This window comes from Nothoprocta perdicaria, unplaced genomic scaffold (assembly GCF_003342845.1).
Source record: "Nothoprocta perdicaria isolate Ctin4 unplaced genomic scaffold, notPer1 scaffold_32, whole genome shotgun sequence".
In the NCBI taxonomy this organism is placed as follows: Eukaryota; Metazoa; Chordata; class Aves; order Tinamiformes; family Tinamidae; genus Nothoprocta; species Nothoprocta perdicaria.
The window spans coordinates 1,740,728-1,768,290 of record NW_020455555.1 but is presented as its reverse complement, the minus strand read 5'-3'; the positions used below and the strand labels follow the sequence as shown (position 1 = coordinate 1,768,290).

The 27,563-nt window shown below is 47.0% G+C and overlaps 2 protein-coding genes and 1 non-coding gene across 6 annotated transcripts; 1 reads left to right on the top strand and 2 right to left on the bottom strand.

Annotated features, from left to right (window-relative positions):
- The first annotated feature begins 364 nt into the window (after nt 1–364).
- On the top strand, nt 365–7,465 carry NCOA4 (nuclear receptor coactivator 4). Of its 4 annotated transcripts, none has more exons than XM_026043024.1 (10): nt 365–378; nt 2,527–2,680; nt 3,184–3,324; nt 3,460–3,548; nt 4,022–4,130; nt 4,590–4,661; nt 5,042–5,191; nt 5,406–6,401; nt 6,727–6,816; nt 7,375–7,465. In XM_026043024.1, exons 2-10 carry the CDS (start codon nt 2,540–2,542, stop codon nt 7,378–7,380), a joined length of 1,794 nt encoding a protein of 597 aa, XP_025898809.1. In that variant the 5' UTR covers nt 365–378; nt 2,527–2,539; the 3' UTR covers nt 7,381–7,465. The 4 variants fall into 4 exon arrangements, with proteins under 4 accessions (XP_025898809.1, XP_025898807.1, XP_025898808.1 ...); XM_026043022.1 differs by lacking the exon at nt 365–378 and adding an exon at nt 704–709; XM_026043023.1 differs by lacking the exon at nt 365–378 and adding an exon at nt 1,279–1,286.
- A 5,478-nt stretch (nt 7,466–12,943) lies between these two features.
- LOC112950452 (mitochondrial import inner membrane translocase subunit Tim23) lies at nt 12,944–27,563 on the bottom strand (the record flags this gene model as incomplete). Its single annotated transcript, XM_026042986.1, has 7 exons — nt 12,944–13,386; nt 20,416–20,526; nt 22,318–22,376; nt 24,583–24,667; nt 24,878–24,971; nt 27,128–27,186; nt 27,467–27,563. Coding segments are annotated over 7 exons (621 nt in total), but the record flags the coding sequence as incomplete, so codon positions are not given.
- LOC112950537 lies at nt 23,029–23,228 on the bottom strand. The gene has a single exon (XR_003250039.1). It is a non-coding gene; the product is annotated as a small nucleolar RNA SNORA74 (small nucleolar RNA).

The window sequence follows — 27,563 nt, the reverse complement described above, 5'->3', positions numbered from 1 at the left end:
ACGGGCTCGCGGGGTGGGAAGGAGCGTTCCCGGCCCCAGGCTGCGCAGGGAACGGGGCCGGCTGCCCCAGCGAGCCCTGCAGCCAGCACRGGGGCTCTCGCTGCGGGACCAGGGCGGTGTCTGTCAGTGACACAAATGTCACTGTCGTGTTCAGCTCAGTAACGTGGTTACGGCTAAATATCAACAGCAGGAGCCCGTGTGTCAGAGCCGGCCGCTGCGCTGCGCTCGGACCTGAGCGTGTGGGGAAACCCCGCCACCACCACCGGGCAGCGGCGCGACATGGCGGCGGGCGCGACATGGCGGCCTGGGCGGGGCGCTCTCGCGAGAACGGCCGAGCCCCCGCCCCGCCCCGCCACGCCGAGGGAGCCGCGGCCGCCGGTAGGAGCGGGGCGCGGGGCCGGCCGGGGGGAGCGCGGGGGCTCGGGCGGCGGGAGCGCCGCGACCTGCCGCTAAACCCGCCGCTAAACCCGCCGTTAAACCCGCCGTTAAACCCGCGCCTGCGGCCTGCTCGGCCCCGGCGACCCTCCGCGGCCGTTCCCGGGCCCGGGGGGCCGGGACCGAACCGCGAGCAGGGCCCGGCCCGTGGCCCGCGCACCCCGCGGCGGCTCCCCGTTTGGAAGCGCGCGGCGGTTGGGAGCGCAGCCGGCCCGCGGGGCCTCCGTGCGGGCCCTGGCGGCGGTGTGAGCGCGTGCACGGGCCGCGTGCCTCGGTGCGAACGGAAAGGTCCGAGGCTGGAAAGCGCGGCGGGGCCGGGAGCGGGGCCGTGCGGGAGGGCGCCGGGCCGGGCCCCGCGGGCGGCTCCTCGGGCGGCGGCCCCTGCCCGGCGCGCTGCGCTGCCGCCCGGGCGGCCGCGTTCCTGCTGCGCGGCCCGGCGTCGGTGCCGCCGCGGCAGCCCGTGGTGCTGCTGCCGAGCGCGGCCACGGAGCCCCAGCGCCGGGACGGGACGGGACGGGACGGGAGGGAGGCGCCGGAGGGCGCGGGGAGGGGCGGCCGCCGGGCGCCCATAAAGGCGCGGGCGGCGGCGGGAGGCGGCGGCGGCCCCGGCGGCAGGTACCGAGGGACGGGAGGGACCGAGGGACGGGGGCAGGCAGGCAGGCAGGCAGGCAGGCAGGCAGGCTGCGGGCGCCCGGTGCCGTGCCCGTGCCCACGGCCCTGCTCGGGTCCGTGCCCGCTGCCGCCGTGCGCTCGGCCCTGCGCGGGCTCCGGTGCGGGGCTGCTTGCGAGCACGGGGGCTGCGCTGGCACCGCGGCACCGTGTCCCGGCCTGCGGCACCAGCGCGGAGTCAGGTCGGGTTTAAGGTCGGGTTTAAGGTTGTGGAGAAGGGCAAGCTCCTCCCTTGCGGGAAACCGCCAGCGGGATGAGGGATGCGGGGCTTGTGGAACCGAACTGACCGTGCTGCCCTGTGCAAGTGGGAAGCTAACGCTGGTCCCGATGGCTCGGCTTGGGGACCGGTGCGGCCATCGGCACCCGCGTGATGCAGTGCAGAACGGACACGAGTTTAGAAAATGACTTCAAGGAACCTTCTGTGGTAGCCTGTATGTGCTCTGTGTTCCCTGGCGGAGGAGCGGGGATAGGGAGGAAGGAGCCCGTGGAGCTCGCAGGTTGCAGACCAGTAACGCAGCTCGGGGGGTGGTTGTCGCGTTCAAAACGCTCGACTTGTCTCCGGCGTGCGTGGGGGAGAAACCTTGAGGTGTTTATGTGGGCACGTTTGTGCTTTCTAACTGCCTGAGTCTGCTGTGAATTGTCATAGAAGCCTGTGCTGGAGGCATTTTAACTTGCTAAATAAATTGCTTACTCAGTGTTAAGACGGTGCTTCAGGAATTCCACTAATCTGAATAGGAGGGTTGAAGCTCTTAAGTAACAAGAAAAAGTGCTGCTGTTGCTTCCTGTTTTTATTAAAACATCTGTATTTAGCTTTTTTGCCTGTCTGGCAAAGTCCTTATTCGTCCTAGTCCTTGTTTGTGTAACTTCTGCAGGAACYGCACGTGTGAGCTCCTCCTGCTTGAGGCTGTGTGGAAGCTGGGTCACCGCAGGCTCTGTCCCTAACAAAACCAGCAAGCAGCTCTGTGAGCCTGGGCCCGGGACGCTCCGTGAAGCGTTAGAGCTGCGTCTCAGCAGGGAGTTTATCGGCTCCTGACCCTGAGCTCGGTTTGTCTCGCATGTGAGAGGCTTCGAGGGAGCTGTGAGCGGCGCCGTGCCCGGTGCCCGGAGCGGCTGCGGGGCCGCTCGTCGCACGTGTGACCGGGCGGCCGCGCGCCGGGCAGGGTTGCTCAAGCTCCTGCGGTTGAGCCTGTTGGCAGAGGGCTGTGGGTTTCCTGTGATTGCGATAATTCCCGTGCCAGGGTTTCGGAGAGGCGCCGGCTCCGCTTTTAGCCGTGTCTAGAAGGCTCGCGGTGGTGCAGGGTACTCGGTTTTCTTGTTTGCCTTTCTAGCAAACACATATATAACTGCGGATTTTCACGTGATTGCCRCCTTCTGTTGAAGAAGAAGAGAAACTGTTAAAAAGGACTCTTCATCTTGTTTTAGGAACACGTCAAGGATGAGTCCACCACAAGACAGAAGCCGGAATTCCTGCGGCAGCGAGACTCTGGCAAAGTGCCTTCAGGCCAGGAAGGACTTGGAGACGGCCATTTCTGGGATTGTCAAGGCCGAACAACAGATTAAAGACAACTGGAGAGAGGTAATTTAATCTGAAAGTAAAGCAATGTGGCTTCAGCATCAGTTCTGTTTATTCCAAAGTGTATTACTTTGTGCAATACGATGCTGGACTGAAATTTCCTTAGACAGAGCAAGCATCTTGCTGTGCATCTCACTGTGCAGTGTGGTTGTGCTCTTGCTGAAGGCATTTCAGTACTGCAGGCAGTACTTAGGTGTGCTGAAGCTGCTAAAGGGAGGCTCTGTTTTATTTTTTCTACTTCAGAAAATACCTGGAAATAGCTCTAGGCTTAAACATTCGCACATAGAGACGTTGCAAATGACAGTGTTATTTGACACTCCTTTAGAGATTGCCCTGGAACTTGCACTCATTTGTGAGTCATGCGGCTTAACGAGTGCCTGCGGTTTGCSTTAGGAAGGCTTGAGAAATAGATGGGTCCCAAGTGCCCCGTTGCTGCGCGCAAGGGGCTGTGCGTGGGGCGCAGCCGGGGCCGCGGGGTGCTCAGAGGTGCCGCGTGTCGCCCGCAGGTGAAGGCCAAGATCCACAGCCACATCAGCCGGCAGCTGGAGTGCCTGCGCAGCCGCGAGGTCTGGCTCTTCGAGCAGGTCGACCTCATCCAGCAGCTCAAGGAGGAGGCCTTGCAGCAGCAGGCCCAGCAGCTCTACTGGGTAAGACAGTCAGGTCGGGACAGGACAGACTGGGTCAGCCGGCTGAGCCCCGCTCGCTGCCAGCGCGCTGGGCGGCTGTTGTCTGACTGCACCCTGCGAGGCCAAACAGTAAGCGCTGTGTTGTCTTCCATGCAGTACTTGGGACAGTTCAATTGCCTTATCCACCAGCTGGAGCGCTCCTACAGCAACGAGCTGGCAAACCAGATTTCAGTTTGCCTGGAGAGGTAAGTATGTTGCAGAGCATGTTAAATTGCTAAGTCGAAATCAATCTGTATTTTTTAATTATAATAGAGTTAGCAATAGATTTAACTTGCCTTTCACACATTTTCTTTTTATGCATCCTTAAAGATTCCTACAAATAAGATTTTTAAAGTAGTCTTTGATGTGATTCCGCTCATCAATTTTTTTAAGATTAAAGTCAAAGAGCAAGACTATAATTAGTAGTATAGGTTATTTCATTTTTTTTTTAATGGTAACTGAAATGAGAAGGAAACATCTGTTTTTTTTCTCGCTGACACTCTCCTTTTTTGCTTGTAGGTGGGCACCCCTTGTTTTGGCACAAACATGAAAAGTTTTTCTTTAGTTAATTATTGCAAAGACTTTAGTTTGGAAGGCTTTTTATGAAATCCAGGTCCAATTCCTAAAGCAGGGCAGGTACAGAATAAAGTAACTTTCATTTTCTGCAACTGTCTTTCAGACTGGGAAGTCTTACTCTTAAACCAGAGGAGTCTTCTGTCCTGAACTTCGAGGCCGATACATCTTACCTTCGCCAGGCTATTACCTCATTTGGCTCCATTAAAACCATGGTAAGCAGCAGGGCTTGTCTGGATCACAGTAATTCCCCCAAAAAATCTTTTTTCAAAGCAGCAGTGTAATATATTCCAAGTGACTTTTTTTTTTAATATAGTTACAAGTTGACTGGATATGGTATATAAACCAGGTTGTTCTAGCTGCTGAATATGTATGTGGTTTATTAATTTTTGCATTTAGGTGTGGTTTTGACCAGGTGAGGTCTGGTAATGTCCGTATTGTTGTGATATATTTTGGCAGAGACTGCACAAGTGGTGGCAGTGTTCTTTGCTTCACCAGCAACTGTAAATCCATGTTCAGATATTATTGATGTCAGTGGTTGTATATTGTAGGCAGATAGATAGAAAGAACTGATTATTTGCAATGGTGCTTTTACCTCTGCTTTATTTAGAATTGACCTTACCAATTGGACAAAATTGAGATCTCAATTGACTGGTACTTTACTTTTCTTACAGCAGACCTCAGAGAGAGAGAATAGTTCTCCCTGGTTTCACGGGCAGAATTGCACCCTAATGAACTGTGAACAGGTAAGAGCAAGACTTGGTGAAAGGAGAACTTGCTGGCTTGATTGAGTAACAGCTTCTGCTTCATTGTTGAGAGGACAGTTGAAACTTAGTGGAGGAGTGTTCTGGGAAGAAGGAAAGTTGGGGTGGGATTGCGCATTATCAGAGCTGCGTGGTGCTGCTTCCCTTTCTTGTTTCTTTCTTGTCTTGCTCTCTGAAGGGACTGAAAAATACGAAGCAGTATTTTGGGGCAGTGATCCAGAGTCATGCTGGTGTGCCTTTTTTGTTGTTTCAATCTTTCATGAGAGAAAGGCCTCCATGATTTCCTTTTGCTTCAGCATGCTGAGTGCCCAGATTGCTTGAGCAGGTAGGTCCTCCTGTAACTGAGACCCCTCTCTGTGCAGAAGGCCCTGTACGGGACAGTGGGTGCCTCGCTGGCCGACTGGCTACTCGGAAGCAGCCCCGGGGGCGTTCGCCAGGCTCCGTACGTGCCCAGCACCAACCTTGAGGACTGGGTGCTGCAGAAGCCCCTGGGCGCAGCAGACCCCAAGCAGGTAGGTCGGCCCTCGGTGCCGTCGCTCCCCGTCACACGGAGGAAGGGGCAGGGGGGTGTGGAGGGAGCTCTGTAATTCTGGTCTCCTCCTTGCTTCGCGTTCAGCTTGTAGTTCTGCATTTATGCTCAGTGCACTCTGATCTACAGCTGTGCAAACAATAACTGAACGTTGTCTTTCAGCGTTACTAAACACGTTTCAATGTGTGTTTTACTAGGATTTGCATTCGCCCAAAGTTTGTTATTTTGAGCAAGCCTGGGGAAATCTGAAAGATTTGGAGCACTGGCTCCTGAAGAATCAACAGCACGATGCCACTCAGAAGGCAGATTCCCGGGGCCGCAAGGACTCCACCTCGACCTCCAGCTCCACCTTTTCCATTGAAAAGATTGAGGAACTGGAGTCCTTGGGGCAAGAAGAGATGGACCTCTCCGACTGGCTGCTAACGTCTGACACAGAAGATGGAAATAGTGCTTCGGATGAGAGATGGAAGAATGAGTTTAGACCTTTTAAGGAAGAATTCCGTCTAAGTGATTGGCTCGCCAAAGCCGAAGCGTGTACCAGCTGTTGTGGCAGCCAGGCCAAAGGCGTGGAAATCGAGAACCTGGGAAACCTCAAGTGCCTCAACGAGCATCTCGATGGCAAGAAAGCGCCCGCCGCGGCGTCAGCTGCCAGTGCCTGGCTTCTGCAGCCGCCGCCGGCGCCGTTCACCGTGCAGGAGGTGTGCCGGGCCAACGAGCCGTGCGCCAGCCTGGCCGAGTGCGTGTGCGACGAGCCCTGCGGGCGGGAGGCGCTGTGCGCCTGGCTGCTGCGCAGGGACGCCAGGGACAAGAACGGGGTGCCCGTGGCCCTGCCAGCGGCTCCCAGTGCCGTGGAGGAGGCGGCGGCRCGCGGCGCCTGGCTGCACCCCTCGCACCGCGGCGCCCTGTCCGCCGAGAAGGCGGATCGTTCAGCGGAGACAGCGGAGCCCCTCAAGGCGCTGCTCGAGCGGCCCCTCGCCAGCTGGCTAGCCCGCCCGGAGCACGGAGCGGAACGTGCAGAGGAAAAGGCCAGCAGGGAAGAAGCAGATAATAGTTTCAAGAACCCGTTCCTGGACCTCTTGGCTCCGTTCCACCTGCCCCTGAACGTAAACAGCTGGGTGCTGACGTCAAACAGCCTGGAAAACGCCGAGCCGCCTCCCGTGGAAGATAAATGGCTGCTGCGCAAGAAAGCACAAGTGAGTGTGTGCCCGTCTCCGAGGGCTCTGTTCTGAATTCTCCAGTTCCGTAATTTCATAACTCTCCTGGGGAATACTGAAAGATGATTTCTAGGTGTCTTTTCTACTGGGTTCAGTGATTTCTTAGTTATTTCAGCAATGAGGACAGCACTGAACGTAAAGCAGCAGTTAATTCTGGTGTCTAGGTGGTCCTAGTAAATGAACAAAGTATTCATCTCAATCCTAACAYGCAGTTTCTGTGAACACTTGACAGAATTTGAAGATGTATTGGAATGTATTTWACTTCTATTTAGATACCAGTAATAAAAGGGATTTTCTCTTTCAGGACTTCGGACTCCCTACAGTTTGTGACCTTTTTGCCTGTATGAAACTGAGTGGAGACAAAGACAAATGGCTGTACCAGACTCCTCTGCAGGTAGGATGYAGGGCTTGGGCTAGAGCTCCCCACCTAAATGTAATGGAACCGAGGGATGCARCTGCCAGCTTCTCAGTTCCCCAAATCCAGTGGCTAGCAGCCCTGTGATTTCCCTAGTCACCTTTGTACCTGCTTGCTCTGCTCTGTTTTTCCATTATTCCTTCTCATTCAGTCCCCAGCTGGGGAGGGAGTCACGTTTTGAAATAAATCACTATTGGACTGATCAGCTCTTGGTACAATCTTGGTAACCTCTACTGTAGCTAAGAGGTGCACTTAATGCCTGAATGTCTAGGCAGCTACTCTCTTATCTTAACAGTGCATTTACAGGTGGGGTCATGTCTTGCTGTCTGCCAGGATAACTTTATCACTGTTTATGAAATCAGTGGAAAGCTCCCCTTTTGGCAAGCATACATCAAAACCTAAAATAGAAGAGTCTTGGGTTCTGAAAAGCATCTTAGTATGACTTTTTCCTAGTGTGCCTTATACATGCTTTTACCCAAAAGTGTTACTTCCCGTTTATYGGAGATGAGAGAATAACCCTATTTTAAATTTGTTTAGATGTGAAGACTCCGAAGCGTTGGAATTGTCCCCTTCCTGCTGATTAATCGCACATCCATGCTGAGTGACTGCAGCCAGATGAATTCTTGTGTTTGTGTTTGGCCGTCTGCTTTTTCTTCCAAAATTATAACAAAAAGCAAAAATATTCATATGACAGAGTTATGGTGCAGAAAAATGCCTTTTTGTTATGATTAATTCTGAAACGTAGACCCACTGAGCATAAGCAAACTGACACAATGGAGGTGTTTGTAAATTCCTCTCTGCTATGGGACTTTGTGAATCCCCTCTACTGGGTTGTCACTTGAAAGCCAGTGCAGGTATAGAGCGAAATCTCTGGTGCTGTGAAGCCTCCACCTTTGGCATTGACTTTGCAAGTGCTCTTCTCTCAGCTGCTACAACTTTGTTGTGAGTTGGAGCCTGGCTTACRGGGCTCAGGGTGGCTTCGGCCGCAGCAGGAAGCAATTTCTTACAGGGCGGCTGCTCATTTAATTTGTTTGTGTCTCCTATTGGCCTGTCTCCCTGCTGACACTTGGAGAGCGATGGGAACTTAGGGGACCTGACGTGGGACAGGAGAATTGGTGACTTAGTTCTGTGTGAAAACTGCCTTGCAGATCTGTGAGCTGTTCAGAGAAGGGGGCAGACTTGGGTCTGTTAAAGAGCAGAGCTGGCTTGCCAGGCTTTTCTGGGGGGTAGTTTTCATGCAGCAGTAGACTGAGAACCTGTGTCCCCTACTCTCTGCAGCAGTCTGTATTCCACTGAAAAAAGCTATACGATGAAAGGTGTACGTTTCTACTAGTTCTAGGTAATTTATGACTAACTTGCTTTGACTAAGCCGCTGCAAAGCAGGCATCCTAGTTAAGATGGGGGAACTGGGTGCCTTCTGTACTGTTTAATGGGAGAACACCACTGTGGCAACCTGTGTGGATCCCACTGTGAACCAATTTAAAGCTCCTTGAGCTGTGGATTCCCTTAGAGCTGGGGGGGAGTAACTGATCCCAGTAGCAGTGAATGTGGTGAGTAACAGACACCTTCATATGTGAGATTTTGGGCCCCTTGGGAAAGGGCAGAGACACTAGATGGAAATGTGGCTCATGCTTGCCAGCTTGCATGGAAAACTGCAGCCTGCGGTGCAGCTTCTGGTCACCTACACGAATTCCTCGTAACAGCCGTGCACAGCAGCTTCCACTGCGCCCCATCCCCAAAGCCACCCACGAGGAAGTGGTTTCAGTTCTTCCCTGCGGTGCACAGAGGAGATGATCAGTCAGCTCGAGCCATGATACCACTTTACAGGGTGAACGTGTTCCTGTCYGCTTGAACCGGGGCGAGGAGGGGGAAATCAGCCTTTAGAAGGAGAAGGAGACACTGCGTGTCTGGAACTAGACCCCAAGGGACCTCCGATCAGTGAGCCACTGGACACCGCTGTCGCTTGAATAGTTGGGGCTTTCTGCTGAAGGCAGGAAGATACTTCTGAAGGCCATTTGTCCCCTCCCAGTGTGTGCTTGTTGCTGCATGGAGGGCTCCACTGTCACTAACTCCAGTAGTAGCCTCTTTTGATTAGCAAGTGAGGGTGATTGAAGTGCCACCCACCTCTAATAGTAGTTGTCCATGTGTGCTACTCTGTTAGTCCATTATGAGCCTTTAAACCTTGGGGGTTACATATGTATTCGTTTACTTGTTCAACTGACCTGTTATCACTAATTGATATTTATGTAAGATTGATTAGTCTTTTCCATTAAAAAAAATCCTGCAACTGAAGTCTGTGGTACGTGGTCCTTGCAAGCTGAGTGAAGAGGAGCGCCAAGGAAGCTGGCCCGGAGCCCCCGCTCGCTGCTGTCCCGCGTGGCCGGCACCACAGCCGGGGACCCACGGGGCCAGGGCTGGGATGAGGTGCCGGCTGCCTCCTGCGGGAACCTCCACAAGGAACTGCCTGTCGCTTTGCGGGCTGCCCTGCTGCAGGAGCCAGTGAACACAAGGCTCTTCTGTCTAAACCAGCTGGTCTTTATTCAGGTGCTGAAGAAATGCAGATTCAGACAAAACAACACGTTGGTTTCTTATCCTTGAATATYTGAGGATATTGTTATTTTAACAGGCCCTGGCCCGGGCTAGCTTGTGCTTTTGGCACATCTCTCTTCTGGCTGGGCAGCTAAAGGTTGGCTCCTCTCGCTGCGGCTCTTCTGCTTTCTTGGGTTTTGCATGTTTGACTCAGTGGTCCTTCTCCTTGAAGTCCTCGGTCCTTCACCCAACCTGCGTTACCCTGAGGAGAGACCCTGGCCCACAGCTGCGTCCGGCAGCTTTCCTACCACCAGCCTTGGGCTTCAGAGTTATGTAAACACATTTATAAAGAAAGGAAAGAACAGCCAGCCAGACTAGAGTCTGTGTTAGATGGAGATGTGCACATGGTATCTCCTGTGAGTCACAGCCCTGGAAGACAAGCAGAGTTTCAAGCCTTCYACCTACCACAGCATGACTGTTTCTGGTGTTACAAACAGCTGAGGAGCTTCCCCTGCAAGCAAAGATCAGCGAGATCAGCGGCCTGAGGCTCTGCGAGGGGCGGGGGGAGTCCCTGCCGAAAGGCCCAGAAAGGCGCAGCTCCACTTCCCTGCCAGGCTGCCTGCCACTCTTCCCGTGGCAGGAAGGCTCTCACCCAGAGGTGGGAAAGCACCCGGCTTTATGGCCACCCTGAGGCGGGAGCGTGGCCGTGGCCAGAGCTTCCTGCCCGGCCCAGCTGTGGGGCAGGCTGGGGCAGCAGGGAGGGYGGCCAAGGGTGCCCTGCGAAACCCCTTCCTCTGCCACAGGTAGGTGACACCCGGGGCAGCCTTTACCAGCACCAAGCTACTGCTGCCCCGGGCATTTCAAAGGAGGGACCAGAGGAGAAGGGGGCCCTTCCTTAGCACCTGTCCCCGGGAGATCCTCCTGGGCACGACGCTGCCCAGCGCCTCCTGCTCCTGCTGCGGGTCTGGCAGCCTCAGTGCAGGATGGGGCGGGAAGGGGGCATCTCGGTGCAGGAGAGACCCCAGGGACAAGGCCATAATTACAGATAGTGGGAAACCACCAAAAAGGGTTGGGATCCTTTGGTGGGGAACATGTTCACAGTCCCACTGATCTCTCTATCCGACTCTGTGCAGTGCAAGGCTAGTTCAGTTTCCCTAAAATGCCATTTAAAATATACAAGCTCCCTAACGCAGTCTAGACTATTATGCACAGCTGTAATAGTATGTTAAAACCCAAAAGCGCTTTCCCTTCTCCCCTCCTTGTCCAGTCCCCAATCAGCTCTGGGAGGCACGGGATATGAGCCCTGGGTCCTTCTTACTGCCCTATCACACATGTCCCCCATGCTGTGACACGTGGCCTCTGCTTCAGCCAGGACATTCCCACCATGTGACTATAGAGATTTTTCAACAAATTCCCCCAACCATAAGAAGTTTGATAAGCTGATGGGAAATCGTGAAAGTGGTTTGCCTTAGCTCATTTCCTTAGCTCACCAAAAACAGCTTTACAAAGCGCAAGGGATGTTARGACAGGCAGCAGCTCCAAGTCTGTCACTGGCTGCTCTGGGACAGCAAGTTGCCACCAGTCTCAGCACAGCTACGTGGCCTAGGTAGCAACTTTCCTTGCTAAGACTCGGACCTTCAAAGCCAAATCTAACTTACTAATGGAGATGGGTGTCCTGCTGCTTCACGGAGTCTGGCTGCACTTCCAGGATCTTCCCATGCCCCTCTCACAGGCTGGAGAGCAAGGCYGCCTGGGGCTCAGGCCTTGGTAACAACCTTGCGCCAACTGTGCCCAGGCTGTGAGCACAGCAAGTCCTAACGGGCACGTCAGGATGGGTCCTATATCTCATACCTACAACCTGCACAAGGGAGTTCCTGCTTTGGAGACGCGGGGCTGTACAGCATAGCCGTACATCAGCACAGGCAGGGCTGCATTCAGAGCAGCTGCTGCCTCCGTAGTTTATTCCACTACAAGCAACCAGGCTATGAAGTGAAGCTATTTGAGAAAAACGCACTATGCCCTGTGCCCAAGGCAGCTCCAGGAAACGGGAGGTCACTGCACAGCAGGTAACGCCCCAGGCTGTCCTAGCCCCAGCCTAACCTCAAGGCCATGGCAATGCTGATCTCCGGCGCTCATTTCTATGCTCTGCCCACTGCTCCCAAGGGAAAGGGGCCGTGTGATGAGTGGTGGCTCTCCCMGCTCAGTTGGGGACAGTGAGCTCCTGGGTCAGACTCCGACCYGGAGCCCGACCCAAGCTCGACTCTCCACAGCAAAAGGGTCCCTGGKAGAACCAAACCCCAATGACAGACACACTGCTCAGCTCTGCACATGCAGGAGCAGCTGCCCTGGCAGCCAGCGGCGCCTTCGCTCACGCTGAGGGCAGCAGTGCAGGTGCACAGAAAAGGTGCCCAGCAAGGGAGGCGGAAACTTGCTGATGCCAAGGGCAGCTCATGAGGAGGCCACAGGGGCCCTTGCAGCCGTCCCACCCAAGGGCACCACGGCGCTGTGCCCAGGGCACCTTGCAGCAGCCTGGGATGGGGACGCAGGGGCTCTGCTGGGACAGCCTGTGGAAACCCGTGTGGGGAGGCCTAGTGCTTACACCAGAACAACAGTGTACAACCTGCTAAGAAACGCAGAACCTCAGTAAGGATTAGCAGAAAACAGCACTTACAAAGGGGGGTCCTTAAAAACCCTGTATTCTTTCCCTTACATAGATCTAACCGGCATTGGCACGAAGCACCTGCTCTGTACCGCGGCCAAGGCAGGTGCACTGAGGTCAGCTGTGGAGGCTCGTCGGGAGAGCCCTCCCGCTCTCTATAACAGGCTCCTCTCAGGGCCTTCCTCCTCCTTAAGCAAGCAGCCTTAGGGCAAGCGCTGTGACTTCCCACAGGAAGGTAAGTGCTATCTTTTTCCCTTAGCTGCCTGTTATTTGTATTTTGTTGGGTACACTGGCAGGAGCTGTTTGAGCCAGAAGCACTCAGCTAAAGCAACCTCTTGTTTTGCATTAATCATCTCCAAAGCCCTRAGTTTTTTTCTTTGCTTTCTCTCCTTTTGCATTGTCTCAAAACCTGTTGAACTGGTTACAGATTCTATATAAAAATGTTGGGGCTAAGCTACCACACAGTAACTCTAGCTACTGACCCAAATAACCACCTATGGTTTAGTTTAGCTGCAAACATTGTTCTGCACATAGTTTAATACTGTGGAAGTGTCAGAGTAAGGGAGAAGAGTCAACCCCTGCTCTGTCTCACCATCCCTTCACATCAGGAGACAATCAGCCCGTTAGTTCACTTCCTCCCACCCACAGACTCCCTCGGGATTGTATCAATATCAGCCCTTCAAAACTACTCGGTAACTCTGGATTTGGCATCTCTTGCCTTAGCAGTAGTAAGAACAGCAAAGCATACGAAGACTTGCCCAAGTACCTTTCTGTTCAACATGCTTTTAACAGCTTACCCTGTGCAGCAGGAATAGGGAGCCTTGCCCAGGGCTGCTGGCTGGCGGGGTGCTGTGTGCTGAGGGACTGCAGTGAATGGCTCTGTGGACACAAACTTTATTGCGCAGGAGTACATGCGACTGAACAAGCCTGGTGGTGCAGCACGTACAGCTACGAGCGCCCTTGCTGCTCTGGCCTGGGGCTACTGGGGGAGGTCTCGGGGAGCCCGTGTCCTGCTGGGCTCTCCGCTTGCTTGCAGGTCCAACAAGCACTGCTGCCTCCAGCTCCCGGCCGGCAGGAAGGAAAGGGCCAGTCCAGCCCGGCGGTGGAGGAGGCTGCTCCCAGCATGATAGTTTCCTTCAGTTTCACACGAGTTGTCAGTAAAAGAGGAAGGGGCCCCAGACAGATGCCAGCCGGTTCCCTCGGTGGCGGTGCGAGCGTGTCCTCCGTCCGGCGCCGGCCGCCCGCTCACAGGGACTGCCGCGCTAGGGAGCCCTTCATGTGCTCCCAGTTGTTGTAGAGGGCGTAGAGGCCCGTGAGGGTCAGCCCCGCGATGCCGCCTCGTGCCACCCCTCGCACTCCACCTGCAGAGATGGGAGGGGAAAGACTAAGTGCCTATTAGGTTACATCCAGGAAAAGAGCTGCCTAAATCCACAAGCATCTTAAGTACAATGCAGTGTTGCTTTTTTTGAGGAACCTTCCAGACAGGCTACCTGTGGCAGTTTTATAGGCCCTGCAAATCCACAGCCAGATTCTGAAAACATGGATTGCTCCTGATCCCAATTCTGGTTAGGCTGAGGTGACAGCCTCAAACAATTTTAGCACCACTGCCTTAAATCACTACAGAACACAGGAAGCCAAGGGGCTTTTCCTAACTTCTACTTTACCCACTCTTCCTAACCTCATAACACATGCTCTCAAGCAGATAGAATCTTTCCTGGTTTGAGTCTCAAGTCTAGAATTTCAGTTGAGGAGTAATAACCATGCTTGTCAGTTATAGCAGTTGTTTGGGAGGAAGAGAAGGGTGGAAGTAAGTGACCACAAAGCAGCTGATGTGGACGTGATCTGGGGCACTAGAGCTTCATGGGGGCCAGTGCACAGAACTGACCACTGCCTTCAGACCCAGGGAACGTGTGGAAAAAGAAAAAAGTAGATGAAAGGGAGGTTAACAGAGCATTCACTGAATTTTTACTAGTATTAATATTCCAAATCATCAATCATAACCAAAACCTAACCACAAGCAACAAAATCAAAGTGTGYTTTGTTTTTCTTGAAACTGTTAAATATCAGGTAGACCTTCACAAGTAGCTGTGCAGGTAAAAACACCTCAGTGTTGGCTGCTGCCAGCCCAACTGATGGGAGTGAGGAGTCGGAAGGCATCTCAAAGCTCTGCTCCCTGGGTCAAGGCTGGGATGGACAGCAGRAGTGCAGATTTGTGCCACGCTGCTTTTACTGAGCAGCAGAATGTTCTTGTTTCTTCTCACTAGTTCAGACTGTCTTGGAAACCTGCCCAGAACATGGCATACGTGCAGGAACACCTGAAGCCATTCCCCTCAACGTGTAGGGAAAGCTTCACTGAGTTTGATACTGCAATGTTTATCAATCCTCAATGCAACAGGCTTGATAATGTGTACAGGATACAGAACAAGGCCATTTTCAGCTTATAGCCAGATAAAGCCTGCCTGCTTTATTGGTAAAACTGCCTGCAATCGAAGCTGCTCCAACTTGAAAGGAAACACGTCCTGCTGCTCTGGGTGTGGTGGGGTTTTCTTCATTGCGGGCCACCCCGCCTTTGCCCTGGACTGTGCTCAGGCCTGTATGGGGGTGAGGAGCTGCTGGCGCCAGCGAGCCCGGGGCTGCTACGTGTGCCGCCAGGCTAAGCAGAACCTCATGGGCGCTGCTCAGTCTTAACCTGATTTATATTGCCCAGGCATGTGCTGGAAGCAGGAAGCTGTAGAGGGGTTAGCAGAAGTTGGACTCGGTATTAGGGGTCATTTCCCACAGCAGCTGGACGCGGTGCTAGAGGTTGTGTCCAACTGTTCTTGCCAGAGCCTTTGCAGCTGGGCTGTGATGGTCTGAGGGCCCTTCCTGGAGAAAGGGCTGCAGCCAAATTGCCAGAAAGCCTCACGGAGAGCTTCCCCTGCTGCAGCTGCTGAGAACCCAACAGCTCTCAGTAAAGCTCTGGACAGTAATGAAAGCCTTAGCTCTCACCTAGGYGCTTCATCACAGGCTAGGAACCTGAATGCATGCTTCTGTTTTTGCTAATCCTGAATGTGTGGCAAGCATTTTTTCCCCCTCCACATCAAGAGCTTGCAGCTGGGTACACAGAACTGTTCCGCAGCGAGCAGCTTCTGGCCAAAAGCTGTAAGCAAAATTTAAAGGACACTTTGTGCAAAATAAATATGTGAGAGACCCACCTCTTCATTACTTGTAGGAAAATGAGTAAAACCTTAGATAAAACCTTAGATGCTTTTCCCTACATCTGCCCTTTACATTAGGAGGCTGATAAAATGCCAAAAGAGGGCTCTTAGCCAGGCTGGCATACAGGGAAAGGCAAGAAACCTGGAATTCCCTCACAGAGCAGGAGGCAGAGCTGTGACTATCCTGCAGCCTTTCTTCCCTCCCAAGTTCAAACCTTTTCCCCTTAAGCAACTAATCTTCTCACGGAAAACAGGCTGGGAGCTGACTGAGTTTCCTTTTTGGCTTCTGGGAAGCTTTGATAGTCCAAGAAAAGCACCTTCTCTAATTTGGATAGCTAAGCTGCCTTGCAAGGCATCAACCACGGCAGCCTAGAGCAGCCTGTAGGTCTGCACACAACTTAGGGTCACTTCAGTGAAAGTTTTTCATTAACTAGGAGTGAACCTGTGCAGTTGCTATGGGTGCACTGCTCAGCAAGCTGGGAGAAATTCCAAGAAAATGTGGAACAGCTTCTTAGCAGGTTTGCTGTGCTTCTGCTGCAAACATTTACCAGTGACTTAGCTGTAGTTGTAATGGCTTTCTCAAATATTCCCAGTACTTTCTGAAAAGCTTTTCCTTTCCTAACTGGCTAGACAAGTACTTGAGCAAACACCTCCTGCTCGGTGCAGGCACCCCACGGCAGGGCAAGGCAGAGCACAGCCTGGCTGCTGGGCAGGAAGTGTTAAGGCCTCTGTGGAGGTGACTTGTTTAAAAATTTCCCCACTCCCATGCCAGCTGTGCTTGCATGATAGACGAGTTCTCACCCCTCCTCTGCAATCGCTCTCTGCAAGCCACAGATACCAAGTCTGCCCCGGCAAACCCTGCTAGAAACGTGGCTGGAAGCACCCTGGCTCGCATGTCAGGGCAAGATAACTCCCAGTGCCAGCTGACAGACACTTCTGGAAGCAGGTAGTTGAACATCAGCCAACTTGCGAGATAGCTGAGAAGCTGTCTGGGGTTTTGAAACATGCATCTGATGCTCTCTAAATGAGAACTTCATTTTGTAATGTTTAAGGTGATGCATCCTTTCACCATGAAGTATTCTCCCTCTCCTATGCGTTTAAAATCTGCTTTTTAAAATGCTGTGCAAAGACCCAGAGCAATCCAGCAATGCAGCTTTGTACAGCTTTGCTGCATGGCTGGCTCCCAAATGTGCATTTCATCCACCTTTAGAGTAGGCAAAACTATAACCTGGTTGCACAACAGGAGGGAATGTATCCAGTTTAAGACTTCAATGCCCCTACTAAATAGCTAAGATTTTCAGAATATGCTACCTTATACCTCCCAGGAAATGGTGCTAAAAGCAAGAACCATCCAGTGGTGAACATTAGGAGTAATCCCTCAACTGGAAGCCCACACTCTTGTATTTATGCCAAACAAAGGAACTGTAACAGTTAATCTGCGATTAGTTTTCTGGTTTTGTTCTCTGTCTCAGATGTTTAGAATTCAAACTTTTTTTTTCTCCCTCTCCCATTTAGGGCTTCCATAAACTATTTTTAAATGGTTCATAAGGCTTAACTTTTCTGACATAAAGCAGCCTTAGTTTGCTCTGGCTTCAAGCACAGAGCCCTGTGACCATCTGAACTATGGGGCATAGATATTTGGTGGGTATCTGTGGGTGGCCCTCTGGTAGGAGAAGATTCTAGAAATTTCTTCCTGCTGCCCTCTGGGATTTGTGTGAAGCCTTATAAGTGTAGGCTAAGTCTGTGGATATAGTAATTACTGAGGAAAAYGTGGGTATCTTTTTTGCAACAGGAAACACTAACCAAACATGTTCCCTTTTCAAACTGTTGCAACTAAGACAGCTGTGTGGTTAAAATACAGAAATAGCAAAGCTTGAAATAGAGAAGTTTTCCTACAGTAACGGGTGAGATGGCTAAATTAGAAAAAGTGGAAGAATTTACGTTTTCATTTAGAAGCATGAGATGGTCTATCTAGCATCAGGTTCCTACCGCACTGCAGTACAGTAAAACAAATGGCTTCAACTTGTTTTAAGCATTAGTTCACTCTTGTTCTTATTCCCCTAAGTTCCAAAGGAAAAAAATGGATAGAACATCTGTAAGGTTCTAAAATATGAGTTAAAGGTTGTTTAAATTTCTACCTAAAGAATTCCTTTTCAAGAGGGTCAATAAAGATACTGATGCCTGTCATGCTGGGTCAGTCCAAAGTCCCACCTAGCTCAGTACCTTTTTCCTGACTGATCAACAGCATATCCWTCTGGAGGGGAGGGCAGTAAAGGTCTTATCCAGCTATATCCTTCATGACATGATGACTGGAATGGTGTACACTTACATGATGAAAGGGTGCGAGAGTGACAGAGGGCACAGTGACTRTCAGCTTCTGATTTTGCTCCTTTCTAACACTGTTTGCCTCCTTAATCACTGCTACTTTCAGAGATTAATGCAGTTATGCCAAAGTTGTTGGATTTGAAATAGAGGACGTAGAAAAAGTATGCGAGAAGGGGCTAAATATTTGCTTGCTTTAAGATTTGTGTTAGTATTTGTGTTTCATATCATGTATCATAATAAAACATAGCATAGTAGATTTTAATTCCTGCCTTTTTTGAAGTGGAAAAATATATTAATTTCTTTAACTGGAAAATCAGTCCTAGTGGAACTAGGAAGTCATATGACATTTTAATGGAAACAATATAGTTTTGACAAAGTCAAAAATTTTTTTTAAATACAAGAAGTTTTGCTTGAATGTATCGTTTCTGAAAATAAAGGATAAATGCTCTTTCCTTAGAAACTGACTCTGTTTTTGAAAACTCGATGGGAGCCAAAGGAGAAGAACTAGTGTTTCCAGCAGAGCAATAAGGATAATTTTAAGTACAGTTAGAGTATAGTTTCTATCTGGGAAAAGTAACCAAATTAAGTTTTGCTTGATAGCTCAAAGCATTATTGCAACATTCTAATTCATATGTCACTGGCAAAGGAACAAAAAGGGAWTTTTTTTTTAAACATTCTCTTAACTGCTATCCAGAACATCCAGGTTAAATTGTGAATTCAAAATGCAGCTTGCACAAAGTTGAAAGTCTAGCTTATTGAGTTAACACTGTGCTTTGCTATGTTTGGCTAGACACCAGTAAGTAATCACAGCAGTGCATCTCAAGCAAATACGAAAGCTATAGATGTCTTTGGATAAGAGATGAGCCAGTGTGCTGTTTTGAAGCTTCTCCAGTTACTGTTTTGCTTGCAAAATCAATTTGTAGCACCTATTAATCTAAGCCTTACAGAATTCCGAAGAGGATTCTATGCCACAGCTTCATTTATAATGGCAAATTAGGTCTCCTGCTTAGTGCAAGGAGGATCATCGGAAGATTCAACTGTTTTAGCCACATATAGCAGAGAATTTTCACTGACTAAGCTCACTTCCAGTGAGCATGGGAGGGTGGTACTTCCAGCTCTCGCAGGCATTTTTTTTTAAAGCTCTTTCATCCTCTCATGCCCAAGCTGTGTGCTAAGCAGCCTGCAGAACTGCTTGCAAGCCACTGCATTAGAGTGTGGGTGCTTCAGAAAGTCTCTCGTGTCTGACTGCTAGCAGTCTGTCTGACACTGCATGTGGCTGGAGCAGTTATCCCCAGCTACATTGCTCCAAACAAGTAATATCGTGCAAAATACACTTTCTATACTTTTGAAAGGCAAAGGGGAGACTTTTGCTGAGTGTAAGACAATTTTTCTTAATGATAACTTCCTATAGAAAACATTGAAGCCTATCCTGCTGTCCTAGCCAGCAGCTTGCTTGCAATGTGGCATACTGCTTACAAAATCCTAAATAAGTAACTGATTACATRAGATCTATATGGCCTTGCAAGGTTGAGAGCACAACTTAATAGTTATGACGCTGCAAAAGCCAATTACTTCTGGTTTCAGTTACTCAAGACCAACAAGAAAATGAGGCTTCTCAATTTGGTTTGCCCCTATATAYAAAGCTGACCATACATAACGCCAGACACTGAGGCTCAGTTAGTCACTTAAAAATCACACTGGTTAATTCTAGTATTTCCACTAYAAAATACAGGTGAATCATATAGCCAAACCTTTATTAAGGTCCTTGAAACTTAGAAGATACTCCCCCCTGCCCCGCACCACACTGTGGTACATAGCAGTTCTCTAATTATGGCCTTTAACYGTCCAGCCTGTCAAATGTACTAAGAGAAGTTCTGCTGATGGAGGTCAAACTCTTTCTTCTGTAAACAATTTGATACTCAGCAACAAACTAACCTTAAATACACGCTGTTCTCAAATAACATTTTGTTGGTTTTGATCATTATGTAAAGATTTGATGGCAGTTTCATGAACAGCTATGTATAATCTTTACAAAGATATTAATTTCCTTCCACACATTCTAATGATAYGGATTTATAAAACTCCACAATCTCATTGGGCGGGAGGGGGATTCACATTATATTTGAACTTCTGATCTTTTTACTTTCTGAAAAGAAATTTGTTCCTAAACCATTATTTAGAAAGTATTATTTTTAATAAACCATATTTAGGATCCTAGATGGTTTCATATATGCTTAGAGAGGGTCAAAATCTCTCTTCTAACCTTTTTGATTACTGTTGCTTAACTTGAAAAGTAGACGGCATCTATTTATTTTTCCTTTTTTTTTTTTTTTTTTTTTTTTTTTGGAGGAGTACACATAAATCTGGCAGATAACTGAGGCTGAATAGTTTAATACTCCCTAAACGGCATACTGTTTTCTTAAAACCTACAACTACATAAGAGAAATGTGCTTTTTTTAAAAAAAAGTATTTATATATTTATAGTCAAATTCAATTGGCTTCTTTCATGCTTGCACAGGAATAATAATACCGATGCAAGATGAACTGTCTGTTATTTTATATCTGAGTAAACATTTAAGTATTTAGTTAATATATATTAACCCAGTATGTTCTTAATGGTATTTTTCAGATACAGCAAGAATTAAAAAGTCTCTCAAGTCCGTGAGTCTATGCAAGAAAATGSAATTAACTTCTGAAGGGAAAGGGAGAGGAAAAGGAATACACAGCACATAGGCTGATTGCTGCAAATGAAACTGCTTGGTACGTGTTTATCTTTTTTTTCCTCACTGTAACTTTGGGGCAGAGCTGTATTTAGAAAAAGGAACGAGTTGCTAACAGCTTGTAGAAAGCACAAAAGGGACACTCTACCGGTGCTTTTGTACAGCATTCCTGTCATAGTTCCAGCAGCTATGGTATTCAGGTCATCTTCTGCACCTCGTGTTTTCTCTATGACTACTCCAAATGCACTATAAAGCAGAGCTGGAAAAGAAAAGAAACATCGACAAATTAAACCAAACCCTCATTCTCTGAGAACTAAGGCTTAAACGTCAGACTCAGTTTAACTATTTAGGCTACGCTTCTGAAGTACATCTTTTCTCTCCTTTAAGAAAAAATCCTCTACCAAATCTCTTCTGTTCCCCCGCCCCCCCCCAACTCTACTTTTATTTTACAGATAATACTGAATTTYCCAGTTGGGCTTGGTGATAATGTAACATTTTTATGACATGCGGTTGACAGTGCAGCTCCACCTCTGCCTGTACGTGAAAACTTTGTCCTGAGCCCTAGAGAGCTTTGGGACTGATGGGGAATGGATTAGAAAAGTGTATGGGCTTTCAGCAGGGATGCACATATAAACCATGCCTTTTGAAAGGGACTCTCCTGCCCACCTCAACCTGGCCAGAAGGCACCTGTGATTTAGTTAAGTGTAAAATGTTTCATGCTGACAAAGAACAGGACAGTATGTCCTTTTATCATAGCAGAAAAATACACTGTATGACTTCATTCTTTTTTCTCCATTCTTCCAGAATAAGAAACACTTCTGCTAAAAATCATGGTAATTCCTTTATAAGCAGCCATAACACAGTCAATAGGTGGAAAGAAGCATCTTTCTCCACTTAACACAAGCGAGGATATTTTTATCTGCTCTTATCTTAGTACTACAATGATAGTTTTACTCAAYAAAACAAACTACAAAACAACTACAATGATAAGTTTTATTCAACAAAATATTTTGAAATATTTTAACACAGTTGTTGCTGTCCTTTTTTAGAAACAGAATAACAAAAGCTGACACCAGTGACAAAGAAATCCGAGTTACAGAAGCAATGGCACAAGTGAACTGAAATGCAAAATACTTCACCTCCTTGCAAGAACTTCTCTGATAACTAGCACAAGAGGGGGTAATACCAGCTCCTAAAATACTATGCTCTGTTTAATGCTATGTATGAGAGGTCACTTCTTAAAAGAAAAAGCAATAATTTGTTAATGGAACACACCTACATTTTCTTGAGTAATCTTTCCTCAAATACAGCTGGAAAAAAAAGTTAATGTTTCACTTACCCTGGAACCTTGAACCACTGTGTGCCAATGCCTCTTTTCATTTTTTTTTTCCCAGAATTGAAAATACAAGAAGTATAGGCAATATACACCCTAACCAGTCAATCGCTATACTCGGTGTAGTCCAGAATCCCACCTCTGATCACTGCCTCTATATAAGGCATCAAAAGTTCATGTCTGGACTAGACAGCAAACGAATGTATTTTCTATCTATTTCAAAATAATCTTTTTGCATCAGTTTAGGATTTCTTCTTTCATAGTAACTGAGCATGTTCTGCTTTTAAGACTAAAGAAAACCAAACTTGTATTCTCTAGTGTAACAGTTATTTCACAGATACCTACGAAGTCCTCTAGAGTCASCTTTTTGAGGTAAATGGTGGGATTTTTTTCCCCAAAGCTTATCCTATAGCAACATTTTTTATTCTTGTACATCAGGCTTTTGATCATTTTATTTGTTCTTTTTTAATCTGTCAACACACTACACTAAAGAGATTTTTTTATAATTGTATGTCTCTAGCTACCTGTGCTTAAACTTTTAATGCATGTCATTTTTTCCCAGTGCTTACTAAAATTTCTTTATGCTCTAAAGGAAAAAAAAAAAAGGAATTTTTTTTCCTAACAGATTTGCTGAGGAAAATGTTGACAGATATTCTTCTCCTTTGAAAAGGTAAATCTCTATGAATTAAGCTTACCTTATAATATAAKTTTACTTACCCAGAGATCCCAGTGTGTTAGCCCATAATGCTCCTTGCCTTGTCACCATATTTAGAATTCTATAAGATAGTTAAAAAGATATTAAAAGCATTAGTTCTCTGTATTTACATTAAGGTAGAGTCCTAAGATGTAAAACTGAGGTTTACAATAGGCATAAAGGTTTATTCTGCGATTTGCTTTATGAATTAAAATGGAATAACTACKCAAAGAAACAATCAAAGATACATACAACTGGAAGAAAACGCACCGATCCTGGTAATATATGATCTGCTCTACTATGCATATTACAAATAGCAATGTGTGCAATGTTGACGTGCAACATTTAGCCCTGTCAAGATTTAGGAAAATCTTCCTCTTTTCCAGCTAAACTTGTACTACTAAGAATTCATTCTCTCCCTTAACCTGACTTTTCAGTTCTAGTCAATAAAACTTCATACAGTGATTGTATGTAGTTATCTGATGATAACTACAGGCTGATATCCTTAGACTGAATTAACTGGACGTGAGAGCTCCAGGAAAGCTAGAGTCGTCCTAGCAGGTGTGACTGATGCAGTCAGTGACCATGCTTGAGGGAGCACGGTGCAGCCTGAGAGAGTGGGATGGGAACCAAAACCTGAATAAAAGCCCATCTGGGAGAAAAGAGGCAGGCTGTCGTATCTGTTTCTTGAGGGCAGCACACACAACAAAAGCAAAGAGCACTGGATATTTCTGCATGTATGCTTCCGGACTAGCACTAAAGAGGTGAAGCATATCCTTAGTACGCTCTCAGGGAAGCACAATAGCACTTCTTTCTGGCATCAGCTGTCTCCAGAACGGTGACAAGAGCCAGAAGAAATGACTGACCTTTATCTCCCAGCCATGTAACACTATCACAGGCATGGTACTGCTCTGGACAGCTGACTACCACTGGGAATAGCTCATCATTTAATGCATGGTGTTGCACGTTATATTCTCATTTGGGTTCATTTTCTGTTGCTTTTTTGTTGGCTTGTTTTCACTAGGAGATAAGCATGGCTAGGTAATGAACTAAATGATTATGGAAAAATTCAGTTTCAAATGGGGGCGAAAGAGGGGAAAACAACAAAAAAAGAATAGAGTACTAGTTCTACCCTGTTGCCCTCTCCCTGCCAACTTTGTTAACATTAATTCAGTTCTGAACTGATGAGAAAGTTTGTAATTTTACTAAGATAATTACAACGTGAGATTTGGCAATGGAAGTATTAATAACAAAATTCCAGTTCAGAAAAAAATCTCAGTGTACATAAAAAGAGTCAAAGAAAATCGAGACAGGCATGTCTTTTTCCAAGTCTGATAAGGAAAACATGGAACTTAATATGCTGTTTCAAGGTGATGACCTTCAATCTGCCTTTTCATTTCAATGGTAAGAACTAACTGTGCCCCGACTGCCACCTGCTGGGCTTGACCCATCAGAGCTTGACAAAATGTTTTTCTAGGACTTTGCTYATTTCATGTTCATAAAATACTCCTTTCTTTGTTTAGAAGATTATGGAAGAGTCATAGTCATAGTGAGGAAAATTTTGTTTGCACTTTTAATTGTAGACATGGGTAAAGAGATGGAGGAGGAACATAGAAACACAATTTTAAAAGGAACATAACATAAATATAATATAAAAAATAGCTTCCTCTAATATTCCCTTCTTACAAAGCATTGTGTAAGAGCGAAAATGTTTTCCCCCAGTTATTTCATTCTTCTGGGTTCCTCACAGGTAATCAATTTTTCCTATTGTTGTCTAATCAACCTTCATTATTTTAGAAGCAGAAGCATTCTGCATTAAAAAATGTTCTTTTCTTTATTGCATTCTTTCAGACATTCAGATGTGGTAACAACATGGGAATGCTCTGAGTGTGGAAGCCACAATCAAGAATAACTTGTACCATCTAACACTTGATGCCACGCACCTAGATTGTCCCTAATGCAAAATCATGCAGGCCCAGCTTCTACATTTTAATCTCTTGCAGTTTTGGGAAGGCCAGGAATGCTGTTAGAACTTACTCTCAGGAAAGTGAAAGTCAAACATACCTGAAAATGGGCATTTAGGGAATATTTTTTTATATATATATATATATGTGTGTGTGTGTGTGTGTGTATATATAAATTATCTTTGAAGTAGATTTGTAGCAAATATCAATGCAACAGCTATTCTTTCTTAAATATTTAAGGTAAGTCAGAGGACATACTGATTATTATCACTCACTGGAAAGAAACTGTCACTAATGTGCATATTTTTGAAATTAAGTACTTACTGTACATTTCTAGGTTTTGACCATGCCATGTTCTGTGTCTCCTTCAAGCCTAGCCGCAAGCCATTCAGTGCACCAAACGTTGCTCCTAGTTAGAAGAGCATTAGTTAATACATTTCAGGGGGAAAATATAGCTACTAGAAGCAAATAYTGAGGCTACTGAAAGTGTTTAGACTGAAGCAATTTATCTGAATCTATAAAGACCGAATAACAAGACACTTGACATGATCTTGTTAATTAGTTTGGTACRTTAGTATTACCTGGATAATTGGTGGGAAAAAAAAATACTACCACTTACCTGTCATACAACATCCTCCAATGGTAAAAAAGGCCAATTCAAATCTGCCCCGTGTTTTGTTGGCTCCCGTGGGCAGGATAAACTCATCTGTATCCTGGAAAAAGATCATATAAATTTACATTTTCCATGTATGCCCCTTTCAAAATATATGTTGTTTAAAATTACTAATTTTTCATTCATACAATGAACTAAGGGAAAAACTGAACCAACTAGTGTTTCTAGATAACTGGTACCTACATTGTAACAGAAGACTCTATCTATGTATGTTAATGAAAATAAAGAAAGATTTTCTGAAAATAGCTTGAAAGCTTCTCCTTTTCTAGCTGTCCTAACATTTTAAAAATGGAATGAGACAGTCRAGGAACTCATACTGTCATTTATTTAACAAATGTTTGCTCAACTAAAGATTATAATTTGAAGCTGACAAAACAGGGCTAACTGCTCTTTAGGGATCCTCCTGTTGCCTGATTATACAGCATTGTTTTTCCTTGAGAAACCTATAGAAATGCATTAAGATTTTCCCACTACTTTAAACTGAGAGAAAGCTAAGTAATTCACTGCACTGAAACCTATTTTGAAGATATGACAAACCAAAGAATTTATTCATGACCATCACTGGTTTTGAATGTAAAATATGAAGCTGGTAGTTTGGTTATATTTCTGCATTCCTCTACAGGAATACASTTGTGTTCTCGTACAACACATAGCCTAAAAAGATGAATTTCAGGAGCAGACAAATGATAACCAGCATGTGTGTAGAAATAACAAAACAAAAGCCTACTTTTTTTAGACATTGCTGAGATGTATGTATGCTTATAAGGTGCCAAAGCAGTAAGATCTCTTTTTAAGCTTCTGTGCTTTCCACAATCATGCTTGTAGGCAATCACACTTATTCACTATTTAATTAGTACATCACTAGAACAAGTACAGTCTCAACTGCATTCTGAGCCTTTTTCTTAGTCCATACTTGGCAYTTATATTATCCAGAGTAGTAATTATTTGAGGTGGCTGACAGTATAGATGATTGAGATATTAGAAGCCATATATATATTTAATATAATGAATAAGCTGGACCTGTAATATTGTTCCCTGCAGCTGGACATTTGGAGAAATTGTGTGATTTACTAATTAGTGTTTATTGCTAGTTCCTACTGGTGGGACTCGTTCTTATTTCTACTGCTAGTCTGTGGCACTACTGACACTGTGTTACTAGACCGTAAACACTAAGGGTGACTCTCCTAAGCAGGAGGGTGCACCCTGCATTCTGAAAGCAAATGGATGTTCTGCTTTGGAAACAAGGGAGCTTTGTCCCTCCACAGATACTTTACGACATGAGGCATATTCTAAGGCTAAAAATTTAGGCTCTTGTATTTTGAAATCTTACCATAATTTCTCCATTAATTTTTAGAACAAAAAAAAAATAGAGATGGGAAGGGACCTTCCATCTAGATAATCTAGTCTAATCTAGTCTGCTCCAAGCAGGGTCGTGTCCAGGTAGGTTTTGAGCAGCTAGTGATAAATGACAAAAGCATATAACACATGCTGTTCTATTACCTATTGGTGTAACACTAGAGGGTTATTTTTAGATCTGTTTTACAAGTTATGACACTAATGCCGCCAAATTCCTTTTTTTTTAAAGCCACCTTTTATCTTTAAATCTGTTAGTATACACAAACTCTCCTCCAAAAATGCTGGTCTCGCACCATGTTGTTTCCAGATACACGGTGCCAACAACATGTGACAATGTCAAATGGAGTTTTGGATAGAGATCTATATAATCGCTAGCCCTTTTTTAATCACTACTCAAAAACAGGTTAGAAAACTGTACTAGCGAATCCACCTCAGACAGATGAAATCCTTTGTTTACTATGTTTAGAGGAATTTTACATTGTAATTTTGACCACTACAGCTTATAGGAGAAAAAAAAATAAGTTCCCTCAGTTGCATTCAGAGCTTTTCCTATGTGCAAAAGCGGTGATAAAGAAAACAAAATGAAGCAAAAGGCTCAGATTAGCAGATACTGAGTACTTTCAGTGCTACTCCAGGAAAATTTACTGTTCACAGATAATGCAAGCCATATATACATAATAAACTAAGTAAATGAAATCATTAAGACATGCTTCCTTATTTACCTAAAGCTTTTTGGTTATGTTTAATATAACAAAAAAAAAAAAAAAGGAGGAAACACATCATATGATGCACACATCATATCAACGATGGGATTAGTTATCAAAAACCCATTTTTCTCACCTGTACTAGGTACCTGGGGTCCAAATTTAAATATGGAGATAAAGGATTCATTCCGGTGACTGGAAGAAAAGAAAGAACACGGTGACTGCCACTTTCTCTCATAATTTCAGGCCCGCTAAGTCAAGCAGGGCAGAGCCCGGGGATGGAGCCAATGGGAGTCCCGTCACCGCGCCGCACAACGGTTAAAACGGGCAGGCGCCTGCAGGACGCCCCTGKTTAGGGGAGCGCCGCGCTCAGGTACGCGCTGCGTTTCCTGCCCGGCGGCCGCCCCGTGCAGCCCGGCCCGCGCCATGACGCTTCCTTCCCCCTCGCCCCTCTTCCCCTCCCGCCGCTACTCACGCGGTACCCCGGCCAGGTCCGCGTGCGAGTAGCCCGCGCTGCCCGCGCCGAAGAGGCCGCTGAGGCCGCTGCCCTTGGAGTTGCCGCCGCCGCCGCC